At 42.3% G+C, this 25,527-nt stretch overlaps 1 protein-coding gene across 1 annotated transcript in view; it reads right to left on the bottom strand.

The window, feature by feature from the left end:
• UBAC2 (UBA domain containing 2) overlaps positions 1 to 25,527 on the bottom strand; it is a 115,357-nt gene that overhangs the window by 21,045 nt on the left and 68,785 nt on the right. Inside the window, exon 7 of the mRNA XM_054974614.1 lies at positions 8,465 to 8,710. Within this exon, the coding sequence (XP_054830589.1) occupies positions 8,465 to 8,710 (246 nt within the window). The remainder of the gene's footprint in view (positions 1 to 8,464; positions 8,711 to 25,527) is intronic.

The raw sequence follows: 25,527 nt of genomic DNA, 5'->3' as shown, positions 1-25,527 counted from the left end.
ATTCTTTTCTTATCTTCTTTAAGAAGGGTCTGCTCTAGTTCCGAATTCTCTATTCGTATACCTCCCTTTACAGAGTCCGAATTATATAAGTCTCTGATCTGTCTATACTGGAACCAATCGTAGTTAGGTGATAGTTCCTCTTGTGTCTTTATTCTAAGTTTGGATGCTTCAGTTTTAGTTATTTCTTTATACGTTAAACATTGTTGTTCATTGTCAACAGCTCTCGGGTCTATCACCTCATATGGAACCACCCACAAAGGGGTTCCTTCTTGTAGATAAATTCTGTACTTCTTCCAGATTATGTATAGACTTCTCCGAACAAAGTGATGCAGGAACATCGAGTTGACCTTTACTTTGTCATGCCATAAATATGCGTGCCATCCAAATATTTTTTTATATCCCTCTAGGGCTAATAGTTTCTTGTTCTTTAATGTCATCCATTCTTTCAACCAAACTAGGCAGATTGCATCATGATAAAGTCTCAGATTGGGCAGTTGCATTCCGCCTCTTTCCTTTGCATCTTGTAAAACTTTCACTTTCACTCGAGGCTTCTTGCCTGCCCAAACAAAATCTGATATTTTCCTCTGCCATTTTTCAAATTGTTTGGAGTCTCTGATGATTGGTATTGTCTGTAGCAAAAACATTACTCTTGGTAACACATTCATCTTAACTGCTGCAATCCTACCCAACCACGACAAATTCAATCTATTCCATTTAATCAAGTCTCTCTCTATCTGAGTCCATAGTTTTTCATAATTGTTTTTGAATAGATCTATGTTCTTTGCAGTTAATTCGACTCCCAAATATTTCACTTTACTTGTTACTTCACAATCCGTTGTTAAATATATCTCTTTCTAGACTGAATCCAGTTTTGTTGACATTATTAGTGAGACTAATTTTTCCCACTGCTATACTTCCAGTTCAGATCCTATTATGGGATTCTGCTTGGTCACTGTTCAAAACAACTCACAAATGATTGAAATAAAAAAGGGAAGAGGGACAATCAAATTCATACTAGAGAACTGATCTTCAGATCAATAAAACTCACAAATAACTATAACGTGTAAATATACAGCAGTTACTATATAATCCACTGCACTATTAGAAACTGTGAGTACCAGGACCAACTCTATTAAATATTGCACATGCCACAGCATCACAAGACAAGACATTATACCAGGGTCGTAGTGTTATGGCAATACACACTCATAAGACAAAAGTAAATTTTCAAAGAGTACTCTTTTTTAAATGGCAGTAATAATGTTGTTATACAAAGATTTGTAATGAGAATCGAAACAGCACTGAAATAATTAGTAACGCTCTTAACAACAATGCTCTATGATAGCTGGGCAATGCCAGATCATCAGGCATATGTATCAATTCACTGAAGGCACCACTTGTGCCCATAATCAGGGAAGGCCACAGGCCTATCAGCGTCATCTCTCAAATCCTAGGGACATGCACAACTTGGACGGTAAAAATTTCAGTTTTTTTCAGTTCTATTAGCAACATTCTCTGCGTCTTGCCTTTTCTCCACTGATGCGGGACAGCCAGTTTATTTAGAACTATAATTTCCTACCTCATTACAAAACTCTGGGTGGCTTCCAGAGACGAGTGAAATTACAATTCATTAGTAAATATGTTCAAAATCACAGTTCTTATCGCTATTCACAGCTATGTGTAATGACGCATCTTTCATTTAGAACTATCATTACATTCAATATACTAATTCTAGTCATACCTCTGTTGCCATTTCCTTTATAACTCTGGAAACAGTTTTGCATGTTTTTTCACTCTTATAATGTGTCAAAAAATATGAAGAGTCTGAATTTATTCTAGCTTTGTCTCAGATTTCTGCAATCTTAATCATAATACCTTTCGGTTGACTGTTGTACACTGTGTAGTCTGTCTTGTGTTTCAGTGAGAAAGGTGGACTATAAATAACATAAATAAGTAAATAAATACCAGCTATCAGTTTATACTTTGTGCTTGGAGCCCCATGTCTACAAAACAAGCCAATTATACTCAGGGTTTTTTTTCTGGGAAAAGAGGTGGTGGAACTCAGTGGGTTGCCCTCGGAGAAAATGCCATTTGGCACATTTGGCACACAGAAAATGCCATGCGGCACAGAGGGCAATCTAAGCTCCCCTCTGTCTGGAGATCAGGGGGCGGGGCCACCAGCCATGTGACCATTTTCAAGAGGTTCCGGAACTCCGTTCCCCCGCATTCCCCCAGAAAAAAAGCCCTGATTATACTACTATCTATGAAATCAAATAACTAAGAGCACAGCTTTCTTGCATACAGTGATACAAATATAGCTTTCCCCCTGCCCTGAATATTTAGATCAATGAAATCAATTATTATAGCATTGCCAAAAATATAAATAATTGTCCATAACCCCTTTTAAACAGTTGCAGAATAAAGAAATTGTAGGAGGAAGTAATTGTGTGTCAGCATTAGAGATGTTGCTAGGCAGCAGTCAGCCTATGACATTCACGAAACTAGATTGTACAGATTACTTGCAGCAGCTATAGACAGAGCAGCTGGGGGACACTGCAGTTAGTATCCCTCAATGGTTTATGTTTCATAGTTGCACAACAAATCTGTAACAACTATGCATTTATTGAGTTTCAAATGAGATGAATGATAACTATGAACCTTACAACTGTGTACAACTCACTACTTCATCTTAGAAAATAAGGTCCCTGCTGGCTCAATTTGAGGGCCCACCTTGTTTGCATCTGTGGCATTCCAGATACTTCTGAAAGGTCCACACAGTTATAAAGGCAATGGTCTTCTCCCACTGTTTGCCCCCCAGGAACTCAGAAGCAAACTGCCATTGAACTCAGAGGTTTCATTTCACTGTGATATTATATGCTTTTATTTTATTTTATTATTACTGGCTTTGGGTCCTGACTTGATCAGGAAAAAAGTAGACATATAAATATGTAATAGAATAAATATCCAGGCTAATAGTCATTGATAATTGTATCCTCCATGATTTTGTCTAATCAGACAGAGGCACCTTCAGGCAGGAGAGACAAGTCCCACAGATTAATGCTGGGCTTGCTGTCTTTCCATTGCCTTCAAGTGGCAGCCTGGTTCTTTCTTTCTTTCTTTCTTTCTTTCTTTCTTTCTTTCTTTCTTTCTTTCTTTCTTTCTTTCTTTCTTTCTTTCTTTCTTTCTTTCTTTCTTTCTTTCTTTCTTTCTATTCTGCCCTCCCCTCGAGCAGGCTCAGGGCGGATAACAACTTATTAAAAATACAATTAAAAAATTCATGTACATTAAAACAACATATTTAATACAGGATGGTGGACAGCCTTCACAGGGAGGGTTACGATTTATACACCCCTTTTCCCCAGGCCGGCGGAGGCCCAGCCTCAGCCATATGCCTGGCAGAACAACTCTGTCTTGCAGGCCTGGAGAAAAGATAGTAGGTCCTGCTGGACCCTGATTTCAGCAGACACAGCATTCAACCAGGTGGGAGCCAGGACCGAAAAGGCCCTGGCTCTAGTCGAGGCTAGGCAGGCCTCCTTAGGGCCAGGGACCAACAACAACTGTTTGTCCCCTGATAGGAGTGTCCTCCGAGGAATATATGGGGAGAGACAGTCCCATAGATACGCTGGCCCAGGTCCGCACAGGGCCTTATAGGTCAATACCAGAACCTTGAATCTGATCTGGTACGCCACTGGAAACCAATGCAGCTCACGTATAAACGGTGTTATATGAGCCTTATTTGGCACTCTCATAATAACATGCACCACTGCATTTTGTACCAGCTGTAATCTCCGGGTCAGGCTCAAGGGCAGCCCCACGTAGAGCGAGTTACAGTAATCTAGCTTAGAGATGACTGTTGCTTGGATCACTGTAGTTAAGTCACAGGTTGACAGGTAAGGGACAAATTGCCTGGTCTGCCGCAGATGGAAAAAAGAGGACCTGACAACCGCTGTGACCTGTGCCTCCATTTTCAGGGAGGCAACCAAGATCACCCCCAGGCTCTTAACCCTTGGAACTGGCACTAACAGTGCCCTATTGAGGGCTGGGAGCCGGAGTACCGAATCTAACCCCCGTGGCTCAAGTACAGGACCCCTGTCTCCGTCGGGTTCAGTTTCAGCCAACTCTGCTTCAACCAACCCGTCACGGCTGCAAAAGCATGTTCCAGGACATCTGGGGCTGAGTCGGGCTGGCCGTCCATCATCAGATACAACTGGGTGTTGTTGCTTTTCACGGGCGAAGTATTAGGCTTGGTTCCACTGCTCCTGTCTCTGCCTCCCCCCAATTGCTCACTTGCACTTTGTTATGTCAAGGGTTATGAGAAGCCAGTTTGTGTTCCACTGTTTTGTGACACTTCTACTCTAGCCATGGCTACTTCTAGCTGGGCTGCTTAGACCATGGGGCGGCCAATCCACATGCTTTTAAAACATGACCACACACACACACACCCACACCCACACCCACACCCACCCACACCCACACCCACACACACAAACCCTTTTAACAAAGTTCAGATGCACTTCAGATTCCTGTATTCCCAAAGCATCCTAGAAAAGGTGAGTTGAGGAAAAATATTAACATTGTTCACATTTGGAACAAAACGCAGACACAAAGAGAATAATTTCCATAGATTGTTCCAATGACACTTTAGATTACCCCTTTTCTATACCAAGTAAAGCCCCACCAAACTCATTTTTTCTTTACAGTAAATCCTATATTCCACAATGGGAACACAGACATGGCCATAAGATGGAGGAGACAAATTAAGCACCCAGAATGTTACACATATGCCTTCCTATTAAGAGGCTCATCTATAACTGCTGTGGTTGTCTTACTTTCTCCTGGATGTGCTCATTTGGCTTTTGATTCTCAGTAGACAGAACACAGTTAAGACACAGCGGTTTTAAAAACAAACATTGGGAAACAGTAAATGAAAGAACTAGAAATGGGCCTGGGAAATAGGAAACTTTATTTCATCATCCTGAAAGAAGCACTGAAGAGACCACTGCCCTCATGTTTCACACAGACCTGCCTCTCCCGGAAGCACTGCTGAGGCAAACAGTACCAGTACTTCCCTGTCTGGACAAGTAAAGAAGATGTGGGTTCTGCCCACAGATAGTACTGACTTAGCCAACTTGTTTTTCTTATACAACCTGTGTGGTTACCCTTCTGTGTGTACGTAATACGAAGAGATGATACATTACTTTAGTATGACTGGCAGTCAATGTCTGTCCACCATTCCGTAAAATAGAGAAGTGCTTCAGAAAAATAACAATGTGAATGTTAACAGCATACAGTAAAATACAAGGGGATACAGTGCAGGTCTAGTGTTTAATTTGTTTTTGGTGCATGTAACACATATCCACGTAGTCTCAGTTGACAATATGGATGTTCATGTTCTCTTCAGTACTTATGCAGCCACTCAATGGGGTGCCCTCTGCCCTCCCTCATAAGTCATTTCAGCTCCTGAACTATTCCTCCCCCTACATCATAGTCCCAATCCGAACTGGGCTCCTGATGCACTTTTTCACTGGGAGTTGCCTTTAGGGACTTGCAGCTGAAAATGGCTGTCAGTAACCTAGGGGTATGCATCCCGAAAAGATTAGGGTTTCCCACTTCGGGTTTACCCGAAGCAGGAAAAAAATTCGGAAATACCACGGGTATTTACTCACTTTGGTATGCTCCGTAAAGATTCAGAGCATACTGAAGTGAGGGGGAGTGCCCTGGGAGGCGTGTTACCCTGTCTTTCCCCCCACCAGTCAGGTAAGCAGAGGCGGGGGTGGAGAGTGGGAGCAGAGAATCGTCCGCCCCCAGTGGGGGACTGGAAACCCTACCTAGGGTATAATTGTCTTTAATTTTTAATTTATTTAACATTGACAGAGCAATCCTAAGCAGCAAGGTGTAAACCGCATAGGGAGAGAACTAAGCCTTGCATGGGCATAAATGGCACTTACGGTGACATAAACCCTTCTCTGCCGGTGCCCACCCGAGGCGCAGTACCGCAGACGGGTCACCGGCAGCAGGCACGTTGTGGCTGGGTGGAGGCACAAGTCTGGTGCAAGTCCCTACGCCAGCGCAGGAGGGGCGGGGCAGGGGGCAGGGTGTGAGTTAGTCCGCTTCCAAAGCCACTCCAGCCCTGGGAACGCTCCCTCCAGCGGCAGAAAGTTATGCCAGGAAAAAAGGAGGTGCAGCCCATAGGCACCCATTGAATGGGAAAATACAAGCCCTTCTCTTGCTGCTCAGCCCCGCCCCCGCAGCCCAAAGGAGCATAGGATGGGAACTACCACGGGGGCCAATCCGCATCCGTTTCTGGGGTGGGCAAGCCCCCCTTCCCTGCATTTAATCACCTGCTCACACACCCTACAAAACGTCCGGCTGCGCTGCTCATGACCTCAGGTAAGTGAGCACATGGCCGAAAGCTCTGCCCATCAGCCTTCTGCTGTGGGTATTCTGAGCACGAGGCAGGAGAAAGGGTACTCATGGTGGCGGGCACTGAGTGCACTGGGGGGACTTAACGAGAAAACTGGGAGAACTTTGCACTCACTTAAGGGAAGAAGGGCAAAGTCCAGAGTGTCTGACTAACTAACAATAACCACTCAAGTTTCCTTGCAGGTTATCTGACTCTGAAGTTCCATCTCAGTAAGGAGCGAGGTAGCAATTACAGGTAAGAAGGAGATGGGGCGGTGCGGCTTGCTGATTTGTGCTGGCTGCCCCATCACCTGAACTCACCTGACTGTCAGCTTTTTTCTGGTGAGGCTTGGCGGGGGAGAGGACGGTGGCGGCAGCCCCTGCCTGCCCGAGAGGCAGTTGCCCAGAAAACTACTCTTGACCAGGTGTTTGTAACTACCTGTTAACTGCCTCTCTTAAAGGTAAAATCACCCCAAGGCAGAGCGCTTCCTCGCCAGAGGGTCTTGCATCAGCTGGTCGCTAGCTGCACCTGTGGGGCTGTCACTGCTGCTCTCTACTATGTGCGTCCTCTCAGATGTTGGAGTGTGGGCTTTGCCTCGGCCATGTAAAAGGCTGGGTTACTTGCAGCACATGCGTGTCTTTCTCTTGCAGGCATATTGTGACTCATCTGGGAGACGACCGACCGAGCATGTCTGCTCCCCCCCGCACCGCCGCCATAATCCTCTGCAAGTGTCATTCAGATCCAACCCAGGAAGCAATATCTCAAGGCAGTCCACATCTCAGCCTCGCCCCTGGGAGCACAGAACGAGGGCTGTGCAAAATGCCTTGGCTCCCTTTCCAGCCGAGAGACATTGTCACTTTTTCCAGTTTAATAAAACGAGTTGAAAAACAACAAACTTTGCATGCCTGACTGACATGGCCTGCAGTCGCCCTCTCAACTCCCTGTCACACATGTCCTCTTACACATCCCCGCAAATGTATCAAGTCCAGCCCCCTGCCCCCTTCCTCCCCTCAATGTAACTTCAGGCAGTGGTGTGGGAATTGAACTGTGGCCCATGAATGTCTGTGGTGTGTGTGTGTGTGTGTGTGACTGAGGACTTTCATTCTCTGAGTCTGAGCTGCTGGCATCTGATAAGCCAGGAAGATGGTCGCTGCACATGGGAAGTTGCTGCCAGGGGGTGGGGGATCCAAACGGCCTCCTGGCCTCCCACGTGGTTCCCAATGGACGTTCCTGTTACTCATTGAAGATCCTGCCTCCCCTCCCCCCTGCTGCTCTGGAACCTGGGGACTATTTAGGGTTGCCAGTCTCCTGGTGGTAGCTGGAGATCTCCTAGAATTACAACTGATCTCCAGGCAACAGAGGTAAGTTCCCTGCTATCTGGCCCTACATTTCAGGGAGGGGGAACCTGTTTCTTGTGGTGGTGGCGGCGGAGGTGTGGATTTGCAGGCACACCAAACTGCAGCCACCAGCCTGGCCCTCATCGGAAATGGGGGCTGGACGGGTGAGAGGGTGGGTGTTTGGTCTGGACCTTCATTGTCACCTCTGCCCCCCTCCCTGGCAGGGATGCCTGTTCTCTGAAGGGGGGCCTATTGGCGGCAGTGGGGATTGTGGCCTCCCTATTGGCTGTGCCACTGCTTGCCCCTCGCCTGGATGTCAGGGGAGGGGTGTGGCCACTGGCTGGTGTGAGCGGGATTGTCAGGGGAACGGCAGGCGGGCACTCCTGGCAGCGGCTGCACCTCGCCTTGTTGCACTTGGGCGCTGGTGGGACTCTCCTACAAAAGTCCATAGGGAGCTGTGGAACGGCATCCCATTTACGTCGGCGCGTGAGCGACAACGCTGCCTCGGGGCATAGGACTGAGCTACCCGTAAATAATACTTTACTTAAATGAAAGAGATTATAGCCTCATGGCATAATACATTTTAATGAAAGTAACAATGTACTCCTTCCTTATAAATAAAAAGTATAATCTCAAAGACTAATAGATTTCTTGTAACATAAATGCTGAATAAATATTTTGCTGAATTAGAATTTAACAATATATTTAACTGTTTTGTTTTTACCTGTTGCTGTCTTTGTCTCCTTATCTGTGCAAACTGAGACATCAGGATTTGCCGATCTAGCAGCTCCATTCTCTGTTGCCTCTGTATGTCTACAGTTGCTCCCATTCCAACTCTGATTTCATTGGATGGCTCTGCAGATGAAAAAATTGGCTCAAGAGTCCAAGCAAATATTCTTGCCATGCCACTGGGCACACAAAGTACACGGTACACTTTTAACACCTGGCTGCTATAGCACATTCCAGAAATCTGAAAGCAAAAAGAGTCGACAATGGTCAGTATAAAGCTGGCAGAATAACTTTATAGACAAAAATTTTTGCCTCTTAAAGTATAATCATTTCTTAACATGGTAGGAATTTTAAAACAGGATTATTTCTGAAGCCAAAGCAACACCCCCTCCCAAAATAACTAACTTTTTTCAACTCAAGGGTAATAAAAAGAATCATCTACCTGTGAAAATATTGCTGTGCCAGCCCAAATAAGTAAATATGAAAATAAGTAAGTAAGTAAACAAACAAATAAAATGGGAGAGTGTAAATAGTTGCACTTGGCCAGACATGCTTGCTGCAAGCCAATCCCCAGCAGCACTGTCAACATCTCACAGATTTGCCTTCAACTTGGCTGGGGGCTGCGCAGGACTAGATGACGGGCATAAGCCATGCTTGAAGCCCTCTCCTGCACCACTAACTTTAACAGTGCTGCCAGTGCCTTAGTTGCCCTGAATGCCAAGCCAAATGGTCTGGTGAGCTACTGTTGGCAGGTGTGCCGGGGTTTTCCTAGTCCTGGTTTAGATTTTACTAGAGGATTACTATATTATGTGGTTATTGTGACACATAGTGAAAGGAACAGACATTTTTCATTTGAATGCCAAACTTCAGAGATCTGTCTTTTTAATTCACATTCTTTCCTATTCCTATAAAAATGTGAAATCTTGAAGGTGACCATTATCAGCTGCTGGTTATCATTTGTGTCACAGGACAATATGGTCTGTGAACTAGAATTATGGAATCACCTGTGACAGAAAATCAGACGCAGAATCATTAAAAAATGAACAGTTTGGTCTGGAATAGAACAGCAGGATTTGAGTTCAGTAGCACCTTATAAACCAACAAGATTTTGAGGGTATAAACTTTCAAGAGTTTAATCTCCCTTCTTCAGATACAAGTCAATAAATAATTATTAGTTGAATATACAAAGGTATGGAGGCTTGAGTTTATTTCTTTATTTTATTTCTTTATTTATGTCATTTATAGTCCGCCTTTCTCACTGAGACTCAAGGCGGATTACACAGTATGAGATTAGTACAATCTGTATCAAGTACATTTCCATACAGTATCAAGGATGTTTCCATAAACAATGCCACAGGGTAAATAGATACAAGTTTTAAAAGACATGGTGTTAGCAAGAATCCAATACAAAGTAGAAGAAATACTGAAACAGAACATGATCACTTCTAGGATTGACATTAGACAACTTAAAGCACAGGTAGTACATAGGAGGAGTATATATTTAAAGCAACAGATAATATGTAAGGCAACATAATGGTGAAGTCTATGGTCCCTAACTCATTAGCAAAACATCTGGGACTCCATCCCTACAACACAGCCCTCCTATTTGAGTAAAAAGCCTTTTTGAATAATTCAGTTTTGCATCATTTGTGGAAAGCCAGGGGCTCTTCTGACCTCCTCAGGCAGGTCACTCCACAGGGTAGGGGCCACCACAGAGAAAGCTCGTGTACAGGCTGCTGTTGATTTCGCCCGTGTGCAGCCTGGCACCTGCAGGAGACCCTGTTCAGATGAGCGGAGCTGCTGTAAAGGAACATAGGGAGGGAGGCGGTCCTGCAGGTATGCCGGACCAAGGCCATGAAGAGCTGTGTATGTAATAACCAATACCTTGAACTGAGCATGGTAACTGATAGGTAGCCAATGGAGTGACTATAGGATGGGAGTGATGTTCATGCTCTTGCTCGCTCCTGATAACAGTCGCGCTGCAGCATTTTGCACTAATTGGAGCTTCCTCGTTAGCTTAGATGGGAGACCTATGTATAATACATTACAATAGTCAAGCCTTGATGTTACCATAGCATGGATCCAGGTGGCCAGGTCGGCCGTGTCGAGATAAGAAGCCATCTTCCAGGCAAGAGTGAAGTTGTAGAAAGCATTTTTTGCTGCTGCCTTAACTTGTTTTTCTAGTAGTAGCGCTGGATCCAGTATAACTCCTAGGCTCTTAACTGAGTCAGCGAGGGTCAAACAAACTCCATCGAAAGTGGGGAGTATAATATCCTTCAAGATCTTGCTTGGCCTTCCCAACAAGCATCACTTCAGACGTGTCTGGGTTCAATTTCAATTTGTTGTTTTTCAAACAATTCCCCACGACTGTCAGGCAGAGATCTAAGATTTCTACTGTATCCTGTGGGGACTTAGGTAGCAAGATATAGAGTTGGGTGTTATCTGCATATTGGTGACATCCAATTCCATAGCGGCGAATGAGTTCTCCTAAAGGCTTTTTGTAGAGGTTGAATAACATGGGAGATAAGATTGTGCCCTGCGGAATCCCGCAAGATAGTTCCCATTCTGGAGATAGCTCATCTCCAATGGCCACGTTCCATGAGAAATGATTTAAACCAGTCCAGGGCACATCCTCTGATGCCCACTTCTGTTTCTAAACACCTCAACAGGATGGCATGGTCTACTGTGTCAAAAACTGCATTCAATAGTCAAGAATCAGCTTAAGCATCCCAGCACCTTATAAGTGCAACCCTAAAAAGAGTTATACTCTTCTAAACCCACTGACTTCAATGGACTTAGAAGAGTCACTATACTTAGGTTCACACTGTTAGGTACTAAATCCAGAGGAGTTAGCCGTGTTAGTCTGTAGTAGCAAAATCAAAAAGAGTCCAGTAGCATCTGACGAAGAGAACTTGATTCTCGAAAGCTTATGCTACAATAAAATTGGTTAGTCTTAAAGGTGCTACTGGACTCTTTTTGATTTTACTGTTAGGTACTGTCCTTTTTCATAGTAATGTATCATTATAAAGATGGTTGTTCAGTGCTTTAGAATGAAAATATTAGGAGCCAAAATATGTGCATTTTGCTCTGCTGAGGCAAAATGACTGAGCAATGTATAAAAGCCCCTTTATATTTCTATACTGATTCAAGGAGATGATTAATGACCTGTTCTTTCAAGTTTGAGAATTCTGCTTGGATCATGATACTAAGGTCCTGATGGATGTTTCCTGCTCACTCCTCCATCCCTATTACCCCCAAGCAGCTGATGCTTAAGTCAGACAAAATGCCATACAAAATGTGGTTGGTGGTGGCTGCAGAGAGAAAGGAGAATCAGGTGAAATCACCCTTCCTCTTTTGGGCACAAACAAAATGCTCTGTCTGCTCTACTAGCAGAAGGGACAAAGAAAGGCAATTTCTACTTCTTGCTGCATATACACATATACATACATGAAGCTGCCTTACACAAATCAGACCAGGGGTTCTTCAACGTCAGTACTCAGACTGGCTGCAGCTCTCAATGGTCTCAAGTAGAGGTCTTGGACATCATCTCCTACCGGACCTTTTTGGCTGAAGATGCCACGGACTGAAACTGAGAACTTCTGCATGCCAAGTGGATTGTCTACTTCTGAGCCACAACCGCTCCTCTGATTTCAGAAACAGTACTTGCTGGTTTGATGGTGGTTTTAAAATTGTGAATTGTAATTTAAAAAACAGATTACAACCTTTTTGCAGGTGGATGGCCTCTTCCGCCTTCTCCTGGAAGGTCTACAATATACTGCCCAGCACCCAAAGCTGGAGAGAGGTTGACATGCCCCTAGTATCATGGGATCTCATGAGATTTCCTGGCCTCTTGTCACCATCCACAGTGACCCAGCCAGCACCTGCATCTTTGGGAGCTTCACTGCCACTTTTCACAGCAGGCATGCTGAAAACGGCGGCAACGTGAAGCCGCTGAGGCTAGAGAAGCCTGCTGGAATCTTCACCGTTTCATTGCTGCCTATATCACATGTGGGGCAGGGGGAATAAACAGTTCAGGATGGAACAGCTCAAATGATGACAGCTTATTTGTGTTACCTGACATTGTTTTACCTCATGTGCTACCCTTGTCAGATGTGGTAGCAGTGGAGTCATTGCCCATTCTCCATTTCTCTTAAGCCTGCACCATGACTCTTGAAAACAGTGTTTTGGAGGGCACTGTTGGGTGAGGGAGGAAGAAAAGGAGGAGCCTGAGTGGATTTTGAGAGTCCGATCCCTTCTTTTCTTCTCCCCATCTCCCTTCCCTGGCTGGCAGTCGCCAGTGATGTGTGTTGCCTGGCCCTGTCAGCGACTCAAATGTCAAGGAGGAGCTGTACACCTTACTCATAGGAGCCCATCCTGGAGGAAGCATGGCCCCATGGAAGGAGAAGAAAACATTGGTGAGGTAGGAGGCTGGCTCATTTTCTCATGCTGTGCCCCAGACTGAGCGAATAATATGGATGCCAGTCGTTACTGCCTTCAGGCAATCCTGTAGCGCTCAGCACCCCTCTCTCCTATGCTCCTCTTCCTTTGAATATCACCTCAGAGGAGCTCTGCTGCATTTCAACACTTATACTCCAGTTATTTTTCTTCTCAAGTACCTTACAAAGAATGAATGTTGCAATATCCCCTTAAGAATGGAGCTCAAAGGCTACTTCTCAATTCTCTGTACAGGAACAGGGCTGACTTCAGATATTATTCTTATTTGTGCATATTATACATTTCTTACATCATAAACCTCAGAAAAGTTGGTATTTTGTTTCAGGTTTTGCTAAAATAACTTTCTCTTTTTTAAAACCACAAGTTAGGGGGGAAATGAAGTTATGCAACATCTCATATTGAGAAATGTGAACTGCTGATCTGTCAAATCTGAGCAACTGAATGATTAGCCATTAAGCTGTGCGTCTAGGACAACAGCCAAACTAGAGCATGTGAGGATTTGAATACCATTCCAAGTGTTGATCAGTTAAATTTCCGTTGTGACCAGTTGAATCTGGAACTATATTTTGCTTAATTCTTTTCACTATAATTAGACACTGAAATATAACACACATTTGCTCAGTGTTAACTGATGTGAAACCCTTCTGTTTTGTGCTTGGGGGAGGGGAGACGTAGCATTGGAGTTATTTTGCAATTGAGTTCCAAATGGAAGTTTATAAGTGGATCCCACTTCAAAAAGTTTTACAGCCGTTGTTTGCAAGGCTTCTTAATTATGAACCTGCAACCTATAGCCTTTTTTAGTTTAGTGTATTTTGTTATTCTAATTTCAAATTCAATCTTTTCTGAAATACAGCTTTATCAACAGATGACCTGTAATAAACAAGAGACTCACTGAATGTGATCGTTTAAGCAGAAATGCTGGGAGGGAATTTTATCTCCTATTGTATTATATGTTGTTTGCTGCATTATAGGGTAAATGTTAACGAGTGACACAAATCAGCTACAGTATTGGAATACATAAAAAATTCTAATTTGCTCCAGGATAATTTCTTGTACTGGACCTGGGATGACAATGTTGCATCATCCAGTAGGTTCACTGATTCGTCAATACTTGTATATTGTCTCCAGAACTTTAAAAAAATCCTCCTTTCCTGTTCTAAATAACTTCAACCAAATAGCATTCTTTAATTTTAATCAGGCTAGTTATTTTGAAATAACAAACGATTCATTCTTTTAATAATAACTTTCTAGTTGAAAAAGGTCTAGGAAAAAAGGAAACTTTTTCATCCTTCATCTCCATTGTCATCTTATACAAAAACATGGAACTGTTACCCCCCCCCCCCACCACCAAGCCCTCACGGTACTAAGTTTTACGCAGCCAGAGATATAGATGAACTCAATTTTTAATCGAATCAGAGATTCACAGTTTGAAGAAACTTCACACCACTTAATGAAGGGCTTATTTTGTGACTCAATGGGATCTCTCCATACCCAGGCCCAAAAGGACTACTGGTGCTTGCAGGACAATAAACTGAGATATAACATTCCCATCAAGAGCATCCCAGACATAGGTGGAAACATCTAGTTTAATGGGATGGCATGGGTTAGAAACTGTTTCATTACTTGTTGATTGCTTATTCCACAATTTTTGCTTTCTGCTGCATTCCCTGATTTTGGTTATTCTAGTGTATAGTCTTTTAACCGGCTTTCATATGGGACACTCTATAATCAATGAACAGATGATTATAGAGTGTCCCATATTTAATGAGTTGAAGGCTAGCTTAATCATCTCTCTACTTAAAATATGGAACTACCTAATATAAAAGTCCAGGTGACATGGTTATTATCAGATACAAATGATTCCACTAATGTTTCTGTAGTAAAATATATAGGGCAATAATTAAATATAAGGGAAATAATATTAAGTAAAGTTTTTCCCATTTTAATCTCTGCTTAAGGCAATAGCTGTATGAGCTGTACCAGAAAGACACAGCTTTCTGCCTTGTTTTTATTTGTGTTCAATAAAGATTTAATCTACTTCAATTAAAAGTTGCCTCTTCCTCTCTTACCTCCTCTCCCTCCCTTTTACTTTCTCCAAAATATCTCCCCAAAGATTGCACACAAGACAAAAATCATGCACAAGATAAAAATATTTGGTCAGCTTCATCTGTGGTCAAGCTGTGAGGTACAACAGCACCAAAAGGTTCTTCCTTTTTTCTCTCTCTGAGAAGAGGTGTGGCTGACTCTGACTTTAGGGAGACATATGTTACTAATTTGGGGAGAGGCCCGGCTTGTGTCTGAGATGCTGCTTACATTCCCCACAGATACCTCAATTGCAAATGATGGTGATATCACTCCAGAAACTCCTTGGGAATAAGAAAAAATCATTTCTCAGAGCCACTGCTGCTCAATGGTAAAAAAAAAAGTTTAAAAAGACTGTGCCTGCAGCAGCCTAAGAGAGAAATTGAGCAGCCATACATGCAGGTACAGCCTGACATCAGTACTGGTGTATTTATACTACTGTAAATGTTTAATGCTTCAGAGCACAAGACTCCACACTACATATTTCCATTAAGCAATTCAAGCATGTGAACATAAAGATATTTGAGTTGTAAATTCTTTGACATACAGAACTTCTTCTTCTGCTAGTCATGTGAATCACTTAAAAGCTGAACACATGCAAGTTCAAGTTGTTTTCCTTTCTTTCAAAATCTGGTTTTCTAACTTAGAAACAAGAGTGACCTTTATAGTTTTTTTTTAATGTGCAATTGTATTTTTAAAGAAAGAAGAAATATCCTTTATTCATTGTTAACAATATCAATCAAACATTAAATGTTAAAAATGCTAAAAACAGTAACAGAAATATTAATAGAAATGGCGATGCAAAGGATATATGGATACATAGATACATGATGCTGCCTTATACTGAATCAGACCATTAGTCCATCAGAGTCAGTACTGTCTACTCTGACTGGCAGCAGCTGTCCAGGATTTCTCCTTGAAGCTGGTGATGCCTGAGATTAAATTAAGACCTTCTGCTACCAAGCAGTTGCTATACCTCTTAGCTGTGGCCCCTTACTAACACCCTCTAGAATCACTGTTTAGCAATATATTTATACAGCAATAAAAGCAAAGCATTTTTTAATTTTGGGTCACTAACAGAACAGTCCTTGGGGAAAAAATGTCCTGGCCCTTTAACAGAGGCTTAATGTGTAGAAATAAACAGCTGAACCTTTTTATGGCAGTGGTAAAAAAAAATCCTAAGTTACATGACACTCATTAAGCCTTTATTAAAGAGGCAGGGCTTTTTGTTCTCCAGGCAATTGGCAACTCTTGTCACCAAGCTAAATACTTACTAAGATTGTTTCACACATTTGATCTCCTAAATATCCAGGGTTTACTAAATCTGAATCGCTAATATTAACAAAATATTATTACATCTCTAAGTCTAAGTTTTTGTTTACATAGCATTACTGTTCTTACACAGCAAACACCAGGTCTGCTCAGAAGTAATTCCATAATATTAAGTGAACCTTACTCCCAGGAAAGCATCCTTAGAATTGAGGCCCTTTTTATCAGATGCTAGCGGGTCTGTAACCTACAGGAACTCAATTGCATATCTAATTCTGAAGTGCCCCATGGGCCATCCCCCAGAGACGCAGAAAAATCTAAATCTAAAAAATTTAAACAGAAAAAATGGGGGGGGGGGGAATTAAAATCCTCCCAGAACAGTTACCTGTGCATGTGCAGTCCTTGGGCCCCACAGGAACCACATGGCTGCTGGACACTCCAGTAAAACATGACCAGACCAAAAGGGGCACACAGCTACCACTGGAAGAGCAGGGCCCATCCCTGCCACCAGGCCTCACCTCTCCCCGACTTGGGTGGTGTGGCAGCAACCTGTGGTGGTGCGAATCACTCTAGGGCCATGCACTGCAGCTGCAAGCTGCCCTGGGGCCATGCATTGCGGGGGGGGATCTTTGGGAGGGGGGGAAACAGAGGGGAGTGAAAGAGAAGGGATGATTTGAAGAAAGGAGGCAAAGGTTATGAGGGAGGGGGGCCAAAGATGTAGGGTCTTTGAGAAGGAGGGGGCAAAAGGGAAGGGTCTTTGCAAGGGAAGAGGGCCAAGGGGGTTTTGAGGGGCAAAGGGGAAGGGTCTTTGGGAAGGGGCAAAGGGGAAGACTGTTTTGGAGGGGGTGCAAAGGGAAAAGATATTTAGAAGGAAGGGGGAAGAGAGCAAGGGTCTTTGCCAGGGAGGGGAGCTTCAAACTCAACACAGCTCCCTGGGATCCCCTTCCCATGATTTTCAGGGGGGGGGGGACTTGAATTTATATATTAGCAGCCTGCACGAGATTAGGCATATTGAAAATATCTCTCTTCTATTGTTCATTTGGTTAGCCAAGTCAACTGTTTTAATTAAAAAAAAATCTATTTATCTCTTTCTAGTGGCCCCTTTCCAACAGTAACCAAACAGAAAAAAAGGAAGTGGCTGTGGCTTTGTTTTCACTTCCGATAAGTCAAGTAGACATTCTATGTTGACATGCTGCTCAACGGAGATGTCCATTTAGATTTTTTTAAATAAATAAACCATTTACAATTCAGTAAGTATTATCCAAACACAAATAGAATGAAAAAGAGAAGACATGATCAGCGATTGCTGAAACAGTTGTAATTTGCTCTTGCAAAAGAAGATTGTCCCATCACCTCATCTAACCTTCTGCCTTTGAGCAAATATCAGGAAATCAAAGAACCATTTTGTTACCCTAAATTTTCAGCACAGTCATCATGACTCACAAGTAATTTACAGTTTAGGGAGATATTTAAGCAACACCCTCCTTACCTCATGGTCAGTTCTGCAAAGATGTTCAGCACAATCTGAAGCAGAACTACACCTTTCTAAGCCCACTGATTTCAAGGGGGTTAGAAGGGGGTAACACTGCTTAGGGTAATTTGTGAAGAAGGGACAATCTGAAATGGTGATTGCACAGCAAAATCCAAGCTCACCACATGGCTCAACCAACCAAATGGATATCAAATTTAGGCCTCCGTAAAACCTTCTGTTTCTACTGCATGGCTCTTTGTGTGACACAGGACACACAAAATATGGTTTCACGTGTGTCAGGTGTAGCATACGCTACAAACTTCATGGAATAAGAGCAGGCAAAAAAAAGCAATTCAAATTCAGTCTCTCTCTTCTCCCTTCCCTCTCCACCCCCCCCCCCCAAACCAAGCCGCTCCTGAGGATTGAAGGGCCTTGAAGAACAGAGTTCCAAAGTTCCAAAGAGTTTATTGTCTATAGCCACAGGCCATCACAATTTACCAAACATCAACTAATAAACAGTTAAATCCATTATCACAGATTGTATTGAAGAATAGAGTGAAATGCTGTATGAGGGTCTACAGCTCAAGTGGAAATCAGAAAAAAACGGTCCTTTCTTCTCTTAAGTGACTTTTCCCCTCAATGGAGCAAAAGTTCATGCAAGAGAGAGTACTAGCCCACTGTAGATCATTTGCCTGTGTAACAGTAGAAGTTTTTGTATGATGAAACATTAATTCCACTGCTTAGGACTGCCCAGGATAGTTTGATAAAGAAGTTTCCTCAAGAGTGCTGCCTGTTAACATGAACATGGTTTATACCTGAAAGCTTCCTCTCTTCTATATATACTTAATGTATTTTTAGAATTGGTAATAAACAAAGCAGACTTCACATTCAAATTCCTGAAGTCCATGCCAAATAAGTTTTATTTAAAAAAAAGAGCACAGACATTGCTTTGTTGTGAAGCCACCAGCTTTCTTAAAAAACAAACCACACAACCAAAAAAGAATGCACTGGCAGAATAAGACGCTTAGCTATGATACATTACGTCACTATAGTTTTTATTGAGTTGGCTGCACACTTTAAAATTCTGGCATTACTGCTTTGTAGTTTGTAGCAGTAGCTACTGCTTTGCCTAGTCCCCCAAAAGGTAAACTAGATGGTCCATTAGACTCTCCAAACATTTTAACAGATATCTGTTGAGGGGACTTTATTTTGCTCCCTAACGCTACAAAGCTGTCAAATCACCACGCCTTACTCCTAACTTACCAGAAACCCTGAGCCAATAGGATATGGTGGGAAATAAAAATAGTAATTTTTAAAAGAGGATACACAATGCTGGAATCAGCAACATTCAGTTAGAATTAAAGAAGGAGCAAGAACAAGAAATGTGAATTACTATTTATTTCTTTACTTACTTCATATCCTGCCTTTCCTTCCAATAAGGACCCTAAACAGATCACATCATTTTCCTCTCCTCCATTTTATTCTCACAACAACTCCGCGAGGCAAGTTAGGTTGACAATATGTGTCTCGTTCAAGGTCACTCAACAAACATCCAAGACAGATGGGGATTTGAACAAGGGTCTCCCAGATCCTGGTCTGACACTCTATGCCACACTGGCTCTCAAGGATTATGCAGTATTCCTTTTTTCCCCTCTCTTCAGGTTCTAAGAAAGATACAATATTGATTCTAACTATATGCCCCCCAATTCTCTGCATTCTTCATAGGTTGCCAGGTTCCCTTACCTCCCGGTGGGAGGGGTGGGGAAGCCAGCCTTCACTTTTGGGAGTGATGTCATCAAACAGGCCACAGGAGTCCTCCTGCACGCCAGGCCAATTCTTTAAAAATCAGCCCATTTGGGTTCCAAATTGCACCAGCGTGACATCATTGTGCTGCACCAAGAGTGCGTGCACACACACTTTATGTGCACGCAAGGACCTACAAAAAGCGAATTCCAGCTTCCTCACCCCTCCCACCAGGAGGATAAGGAGACCTGGCAACTCTATAAAGAATGCACAGAATTTTGGGGCAAACAATTGATACTTAAAATCAATACTGTATCTTTCTTAGAACCTGAAGAGAGGGGAAAAACGGAATACTGCATAATCCTTGACAGCCAGTGTGGCCTAGAACTCCTGGAAATGGTGTTATTGCACCGTACCGAGAGATGCCCCAGGGGGTCCATTCCCTCGCCTTCCCCTGCCACTGGCCAGGTAAGTGGTGGTGGGGACCGGAGGGTGGGAGCAGGGAATTCCTGCCACACCAGAGACCGGCAATCCTAATTCTTCAAGAAGATAAGTCACATTCACAATTTTGGAACTTAAGTTTTTAGACTTTTGCCTAATTCCACCACAAATGCTAACTGTAAAAACCACAGATGCTGATGAAAAAGAAGCAGCTTTTAATGCCTGGACCACAAACTAAGAAACAACCATCTAATTCCTGGTATTTCTTATATGAGGTTTAGAAGACAAGCCCAGAAACAATTCAAGTGTCAAATGTGACTTAATATAGATAATAGAAGAAAATACTAGCACAAAATGAGGCTAAAGAGAAAGTATTGCAAAGTTGACATGAATTTTATTTGAATCATAAACCAGCCATCTTTTATTTTAAAACATGACTGTCATTCTTTGATTTCACAATAGATTGGATCCAAAGGTTCCATTCTGCCAATCATGGAAGCTTCCTTTAGTGCAAGAAGCATTTTGCTGGTGCAAGGCGGTGTTAGTCATGATCTGAACTGATATGGCACCAATTGCCAAGATAATGCATCACTTATCCGGAGAAACCCTAAGAGAACTGACCTCAAAAGATATTACTCAAATTTAGCTATTCATTTAAACCACGAAAGCACACTTGATTAAATTCACCCTATCACCCACAAGTCCTTCCTCATGGAGAAAAGAGGTTGACTTCACAATGGTACAAGTGCTTGGATGTCAGCGCTTGTGGAAGTTTGAATAATTTTGGTACAAAGACATTTTTCATCCCTTTGCAATGGTTTTATGAAATATTTCAGTACAAGGAAAAGAGTTGTTGAGGCTTCACAGTTCAGTGGCAGAGCACGTTTCACACTACAGAAGGTCCCAATTTCAACTCTTGACATCTCCGCTTAGTAAGTGGGCAATGCGAAAGACCTCCAACTGAGATCTCAGACAGACACGCCCAGTCAAAGTAGACAATACTATCAGATCAATGGTCTGATGGTACAAAGCAGTTTCATGTGTTCATGTGTCTGACGCCTGTAATTTCCAGAGTGTGGTTTGAAGCCATGCCAAAACACAGTGAAATTCAATCACTTTGTCTTCCACATACAGGAAGCTACATCTGTCAAAGGATGTCAAGGAAGACTGTTTCCCAACATCTGTCCAAATAATTAGTGTATGTCTTTTGTTTTAAAACAAAAATGAAAGCCTTTAAATTTTCCTTCCCATTCTTCTAAAAATATCAGCTATCAACCAGCTACTGAAAAACAAACAACAACCCCCCACCCAAAAGGAAGGTTGTCCTAATATGGTCTAAAAGGCTAAATTACAAGGGTCTAGAAATAGGTTGCTTCAAGCAGAACTTTATTTGTAGTTCAATTAAGTAAAAAGCATAAACGTTAAATTAAAAAAGGAAACTAAAGAAGAGGTAAGTATGAAGAGGTAAATTCTTCTTCTTCTGCATTGGCTTCTATCCATACCTATGGACAATTAATAAGAATCCTGGATGCCAAAAGGATTCCCAGTACAGGACGTGCATTCTTTCCCAGTTTCTTGTCCAAAACAAGAAAAGACCGGCATCCACCCACAGATGTCATTTGCTGCGGATTATATAATTTGTGATTTGAGAGGAGTATGATCTTCTATAAACTTTGAGAATGAATGTCAGACAGATCTGGGTAAACACTAACAAAAGTTTAAAAGGTTAAATCAAAACTTACTGCTTTTAAAGGCTTGACTTTCACGGTGCTCTGTGTTAGGAGAGCCGGCATGGTGTAGTTCTTAAAGCTCTAGACTAGGATCAGGGAAACTCAGGTATGAGTCCCTGTTCTGCCATGGAAGCTCACTGGGTAACCTGAGGCCAGTCACTCTCTCTCTGCCTAACCTACCTCACAATATTGTTTTTCTGAGGATAAAATGGAGGAAGAGGAAAGAACAGTGTTGTAATATGCTTTGGATCCTCACTGGGGGAAAAAGTAGGGTATAAATATCTAAATCAATTAATTAGGAGTCAGCAACTGAATGCTCCTGAGACAGACAGCCTCTTAAGGAGTGCTACCTAGGCAAAGGGATGTGGCTGGGTGGCACCTGTGGCAGTGGGACTTGAGAAGAAGGACGGGGGAAGGGTGAGAACGGGATTAGGCTGTTAGCTCATCCCCTTCTCAATGGGATTCCATCAACACTAGTTGCTTAGAGAGAAACGTCTGTGGATATTAGAGAGCTAGAGGATCCTGGGGTAGGTAAGCCTTGCTTTTCTATCTATGCAGGGCATTCCTGCTGCCTCCACGACAGTAGCAGTCTTGGGGTAAGACCCAGTGGATGGGACCAAAAGTAACAAAGCTCCTAGAAGGAAAAAGATTCTACAGATCCAGCCGTTTCCTTCTTCTCGTGAAATTGAGACTTGAGCCGGCCATCATTTCCTCTGTGAGCAGCAGAAGAAGAGCATGCATACAACTATGTGCTTGGAACTTCATGTGGAACCCTCCATGAGAAACAGAGTTGGTGCTGGGCACTGGCATGCAGAAAACACTTTTGGTTAAGTGAAATTATCTCCCATTGGAAATTTATATAAACAGAGAATGGAATGTGATAGTTATAAGGGAGAAGAAACAAGCTTCTCCAAGACAGATTACCTGAAATAAAAAATATGGCATCTTTTGCAAGTAGTTTTTAAATTTATGTATTTAACTTTGTTTATACCTTGGCCTTTCTCCCTGATGGGGACCCAAAGTGGCATATATCATTCTCTTCTATTTTATCTTAACAATAACCCTGTGAGGTAGGTTAGGCTGAGATTATGTGAATGGCCCAAGGTCACCCAGCAAGCTTCCACGGCTGAGCAGGAAATTGAACCTGGGTCGCCTATATCCTAGTCCAGCACTCTAACCACTACAGTGCACTGGCTTTTAAAGAGTGGTAGAAAGTGTCACTATTATCACTACAGATAAAATTCTCTCTCTCTTCTCTCTCTCTTTTGTAACAAACAATTCAGTAAATATACCATGGAAACAATCCTCAGTAGGTTCATTCAGAAGTAAATTTTATTTTAGGTGTCTTAATCCCAAGAATGAATTCTTAGGATTGCAGCTCTTGTGCGACTACAGAACATTGCAAAGGTCCTGTCCTACTTGGCACCTTTCATTAGCTGGTAGCAACCTGAATTTAGCTCCAGCTAAAGGAAGCTCCAGCTGTAGGTATGTCTGAGCCAGCCCTGACATGTCCTTCAAATTTCAAGCCTGAAAGAGAGCAACAATGAGACATGTAAACTGAGCACCAACGAGAGGTTCTATTTTTGGAGCATTGTTTGCATTTACTGATGCATATAAATTGGGTATATTATTGTAAAGAGCGGTTTATATATAACTCATAAGGGGAAGTGGACAGAGGGGAAGAAATTAAGCCTAATTCCTAGGTTGAACTGAATAGTGACGGGGATGAAAAATGATTCACAATTACAGAACGAACCCTAAGCCCACGTATTTTGTGAAAATCTTGTATTTTACTCAGCTACAGGCTGCTACTTTCCACCATGGGAAGGATCTAGCAGCAGTGTTGTTTCAAGAGCCACGATGGAAAGACAGCATCCAATTTAAAAGATCATAGCTCTTGCATATTAGGACTTCTCCTTAAGTACACTGAAAGCACCTTATTTATTCTGAGCAGGGTGGATAAAAATCAATGATTTTTTAAAAAAAATCAAAAACATTGGATTTTTTTAATTTAAATCGGATTTTTTAAAATAAAATGCTTTTTGAGGAGAATATATTACCATCCAAAGGTTATTCCATCATGAAATAAAGATTAGTTTTTAATTATGTAGAATAAGGCTGTATATGTTTAATTTTTTGGGTAAATAAATTCCATTAATCCATTCACAATGTCATGCTCTTCCAGAGGTTTTTGTAAGATTAGTGGGCAGTTTCTCTGCCTACAAGATATTATCACAGATGCTTGGTTTTGCAGTTCTCAAAACTGAATTTGTGTCAGCTCAGCAGAGATCACATGCCTCTTCTTCACAGCAAAAATGTTATAACATGAACAGAGTTGAGAAAAAGACCTTAATCCTATTGTTCTACAAACCTATGAAGACAGAATCAACCCCTCCAGTGCTAAGTTTCAAGAAGTTCAGTGAATAGAAACAATATTTTTCTGATTGTTTGGAGTGGAATAGATCTGCACAAGAAGAAACTAAGTGTGAGGAGGGAGGGGCAAGCAGTACAAAATGAAAGTGAAACTTTTTGAGCACAATACTGCACAAGTCTTTGGATCTTTTGTGTGTATGACCTGAGGTTTATCACATTCTTTCCTTGGAGGAAAAAACCTATAATGGCAGCAGGCCGTAAAAGAGACCCAGCTTGGGAATACTTTAATGAAGTTCCTTTACCTATCGGTAAGGCAGGCATCTACTTGCATATTAAAGTTATACCAGCAAGAATTAGTCTTTATGTAGAAAACTATGATTTAAATCAAGCCTTACTGACTAGTGATTTAAATCGTGATTTAAATCAGTTTGATTTAAATCAAATCCACCCTGATTCTGAGGTGGAAAAGGAATGCTCTTTCTACTTTATTAGACCCCACCAACAATTATTGAGGTTAGGAAAGAGAAAGGTGTACATAAAACAAAAGAGCAGCTTCAGAGACAATTTTCAATGAGATAATGGATTTGTACAAGATACTTAAGTTTATACAAGTTCCTGCAGGGCTTAATGGTGTGGAAGGATGACTGTGCGAAATCACAAATGATCTTTACATTCTGAATTTTTTATATGTTGTCTTGGGGCAGATAGGCTATGAAACTGTCTTTCTTTTCCAAGATTTCTTCCTTTCTCAACAGCTGAATATACGCTTTGAAATATATAGAAAAGTAGGATACAATTTCTAAAAGGTGATCTGAAGGTGGAGGAACTGAAGATGGTCCCTTAATCATGGGTAGATCACTACTTGCTGGGGTTTAAACTTTCAGGGATCGATTGGTGGGGGATCGATTAAGTAATCCGCCCTTGTAGCCTAATGGTTTTCAAAAGGCAGTAGGGGATTTTCCTGTTGATATGATAGGTGCTCCTGTCAATGCCCTGGATGACCTCTGGGATGAGGAAACGTTTTGGACAATTGACACGATTGACTCTAGGTGCCCTCTCGCATGTCTAAAAGCCCAGATAACCTCTTGGTTTACTGAGGGGCTGCAGACAATGAAAACACAAGGGAAACAGCTGGAGTGACACTGAAGAAAGACTCAGGATGAATCCGAAAAGGCACGAGCTAGAGCTCATTTTAAAGCCTCCTCTGTAGCAGTGATGGTGGCAAAGAAACAATACTTCTCCACTATCATTGCATCTACAAGGTGTAGACCTGCAGCACCCTTCTGAGTGGTCATGGCCTACAGGAGGAGGTGGACTGCTCTGCAGCCTGCTGCAATCATTTTGCTAAGCACTTTGCAGATAAAATCTCTCACATCCTTTCCATCTTGGGCTCCAAAGATTTGGGCTGAGTTGTCACCAATATGTGGATGACACACAGCTCTATCTTGCACTGCCAGCAGATCCCAGGGAGGCTGTGGGTATTGTGAGCAGGAG

This window comes from Eublepharis macularius, chromosome 3, assembly GCF_028583425.1.
Source record: "Eublepharis macularius isolate TG4126 chromosome 3, MPM_Emac_v1.0, whole genome shotgun sequence".
NCBI lineage: Eukaryota > Metazoa > Chordata > Lepidosauria > Squamata > Eublepharidae > Eublepharis > Eublepharis macularius.
Note: the sequence above shows the minus strand (reverse complement) of the source record. Positions and strands in the feature narration are given on the sequence as shown.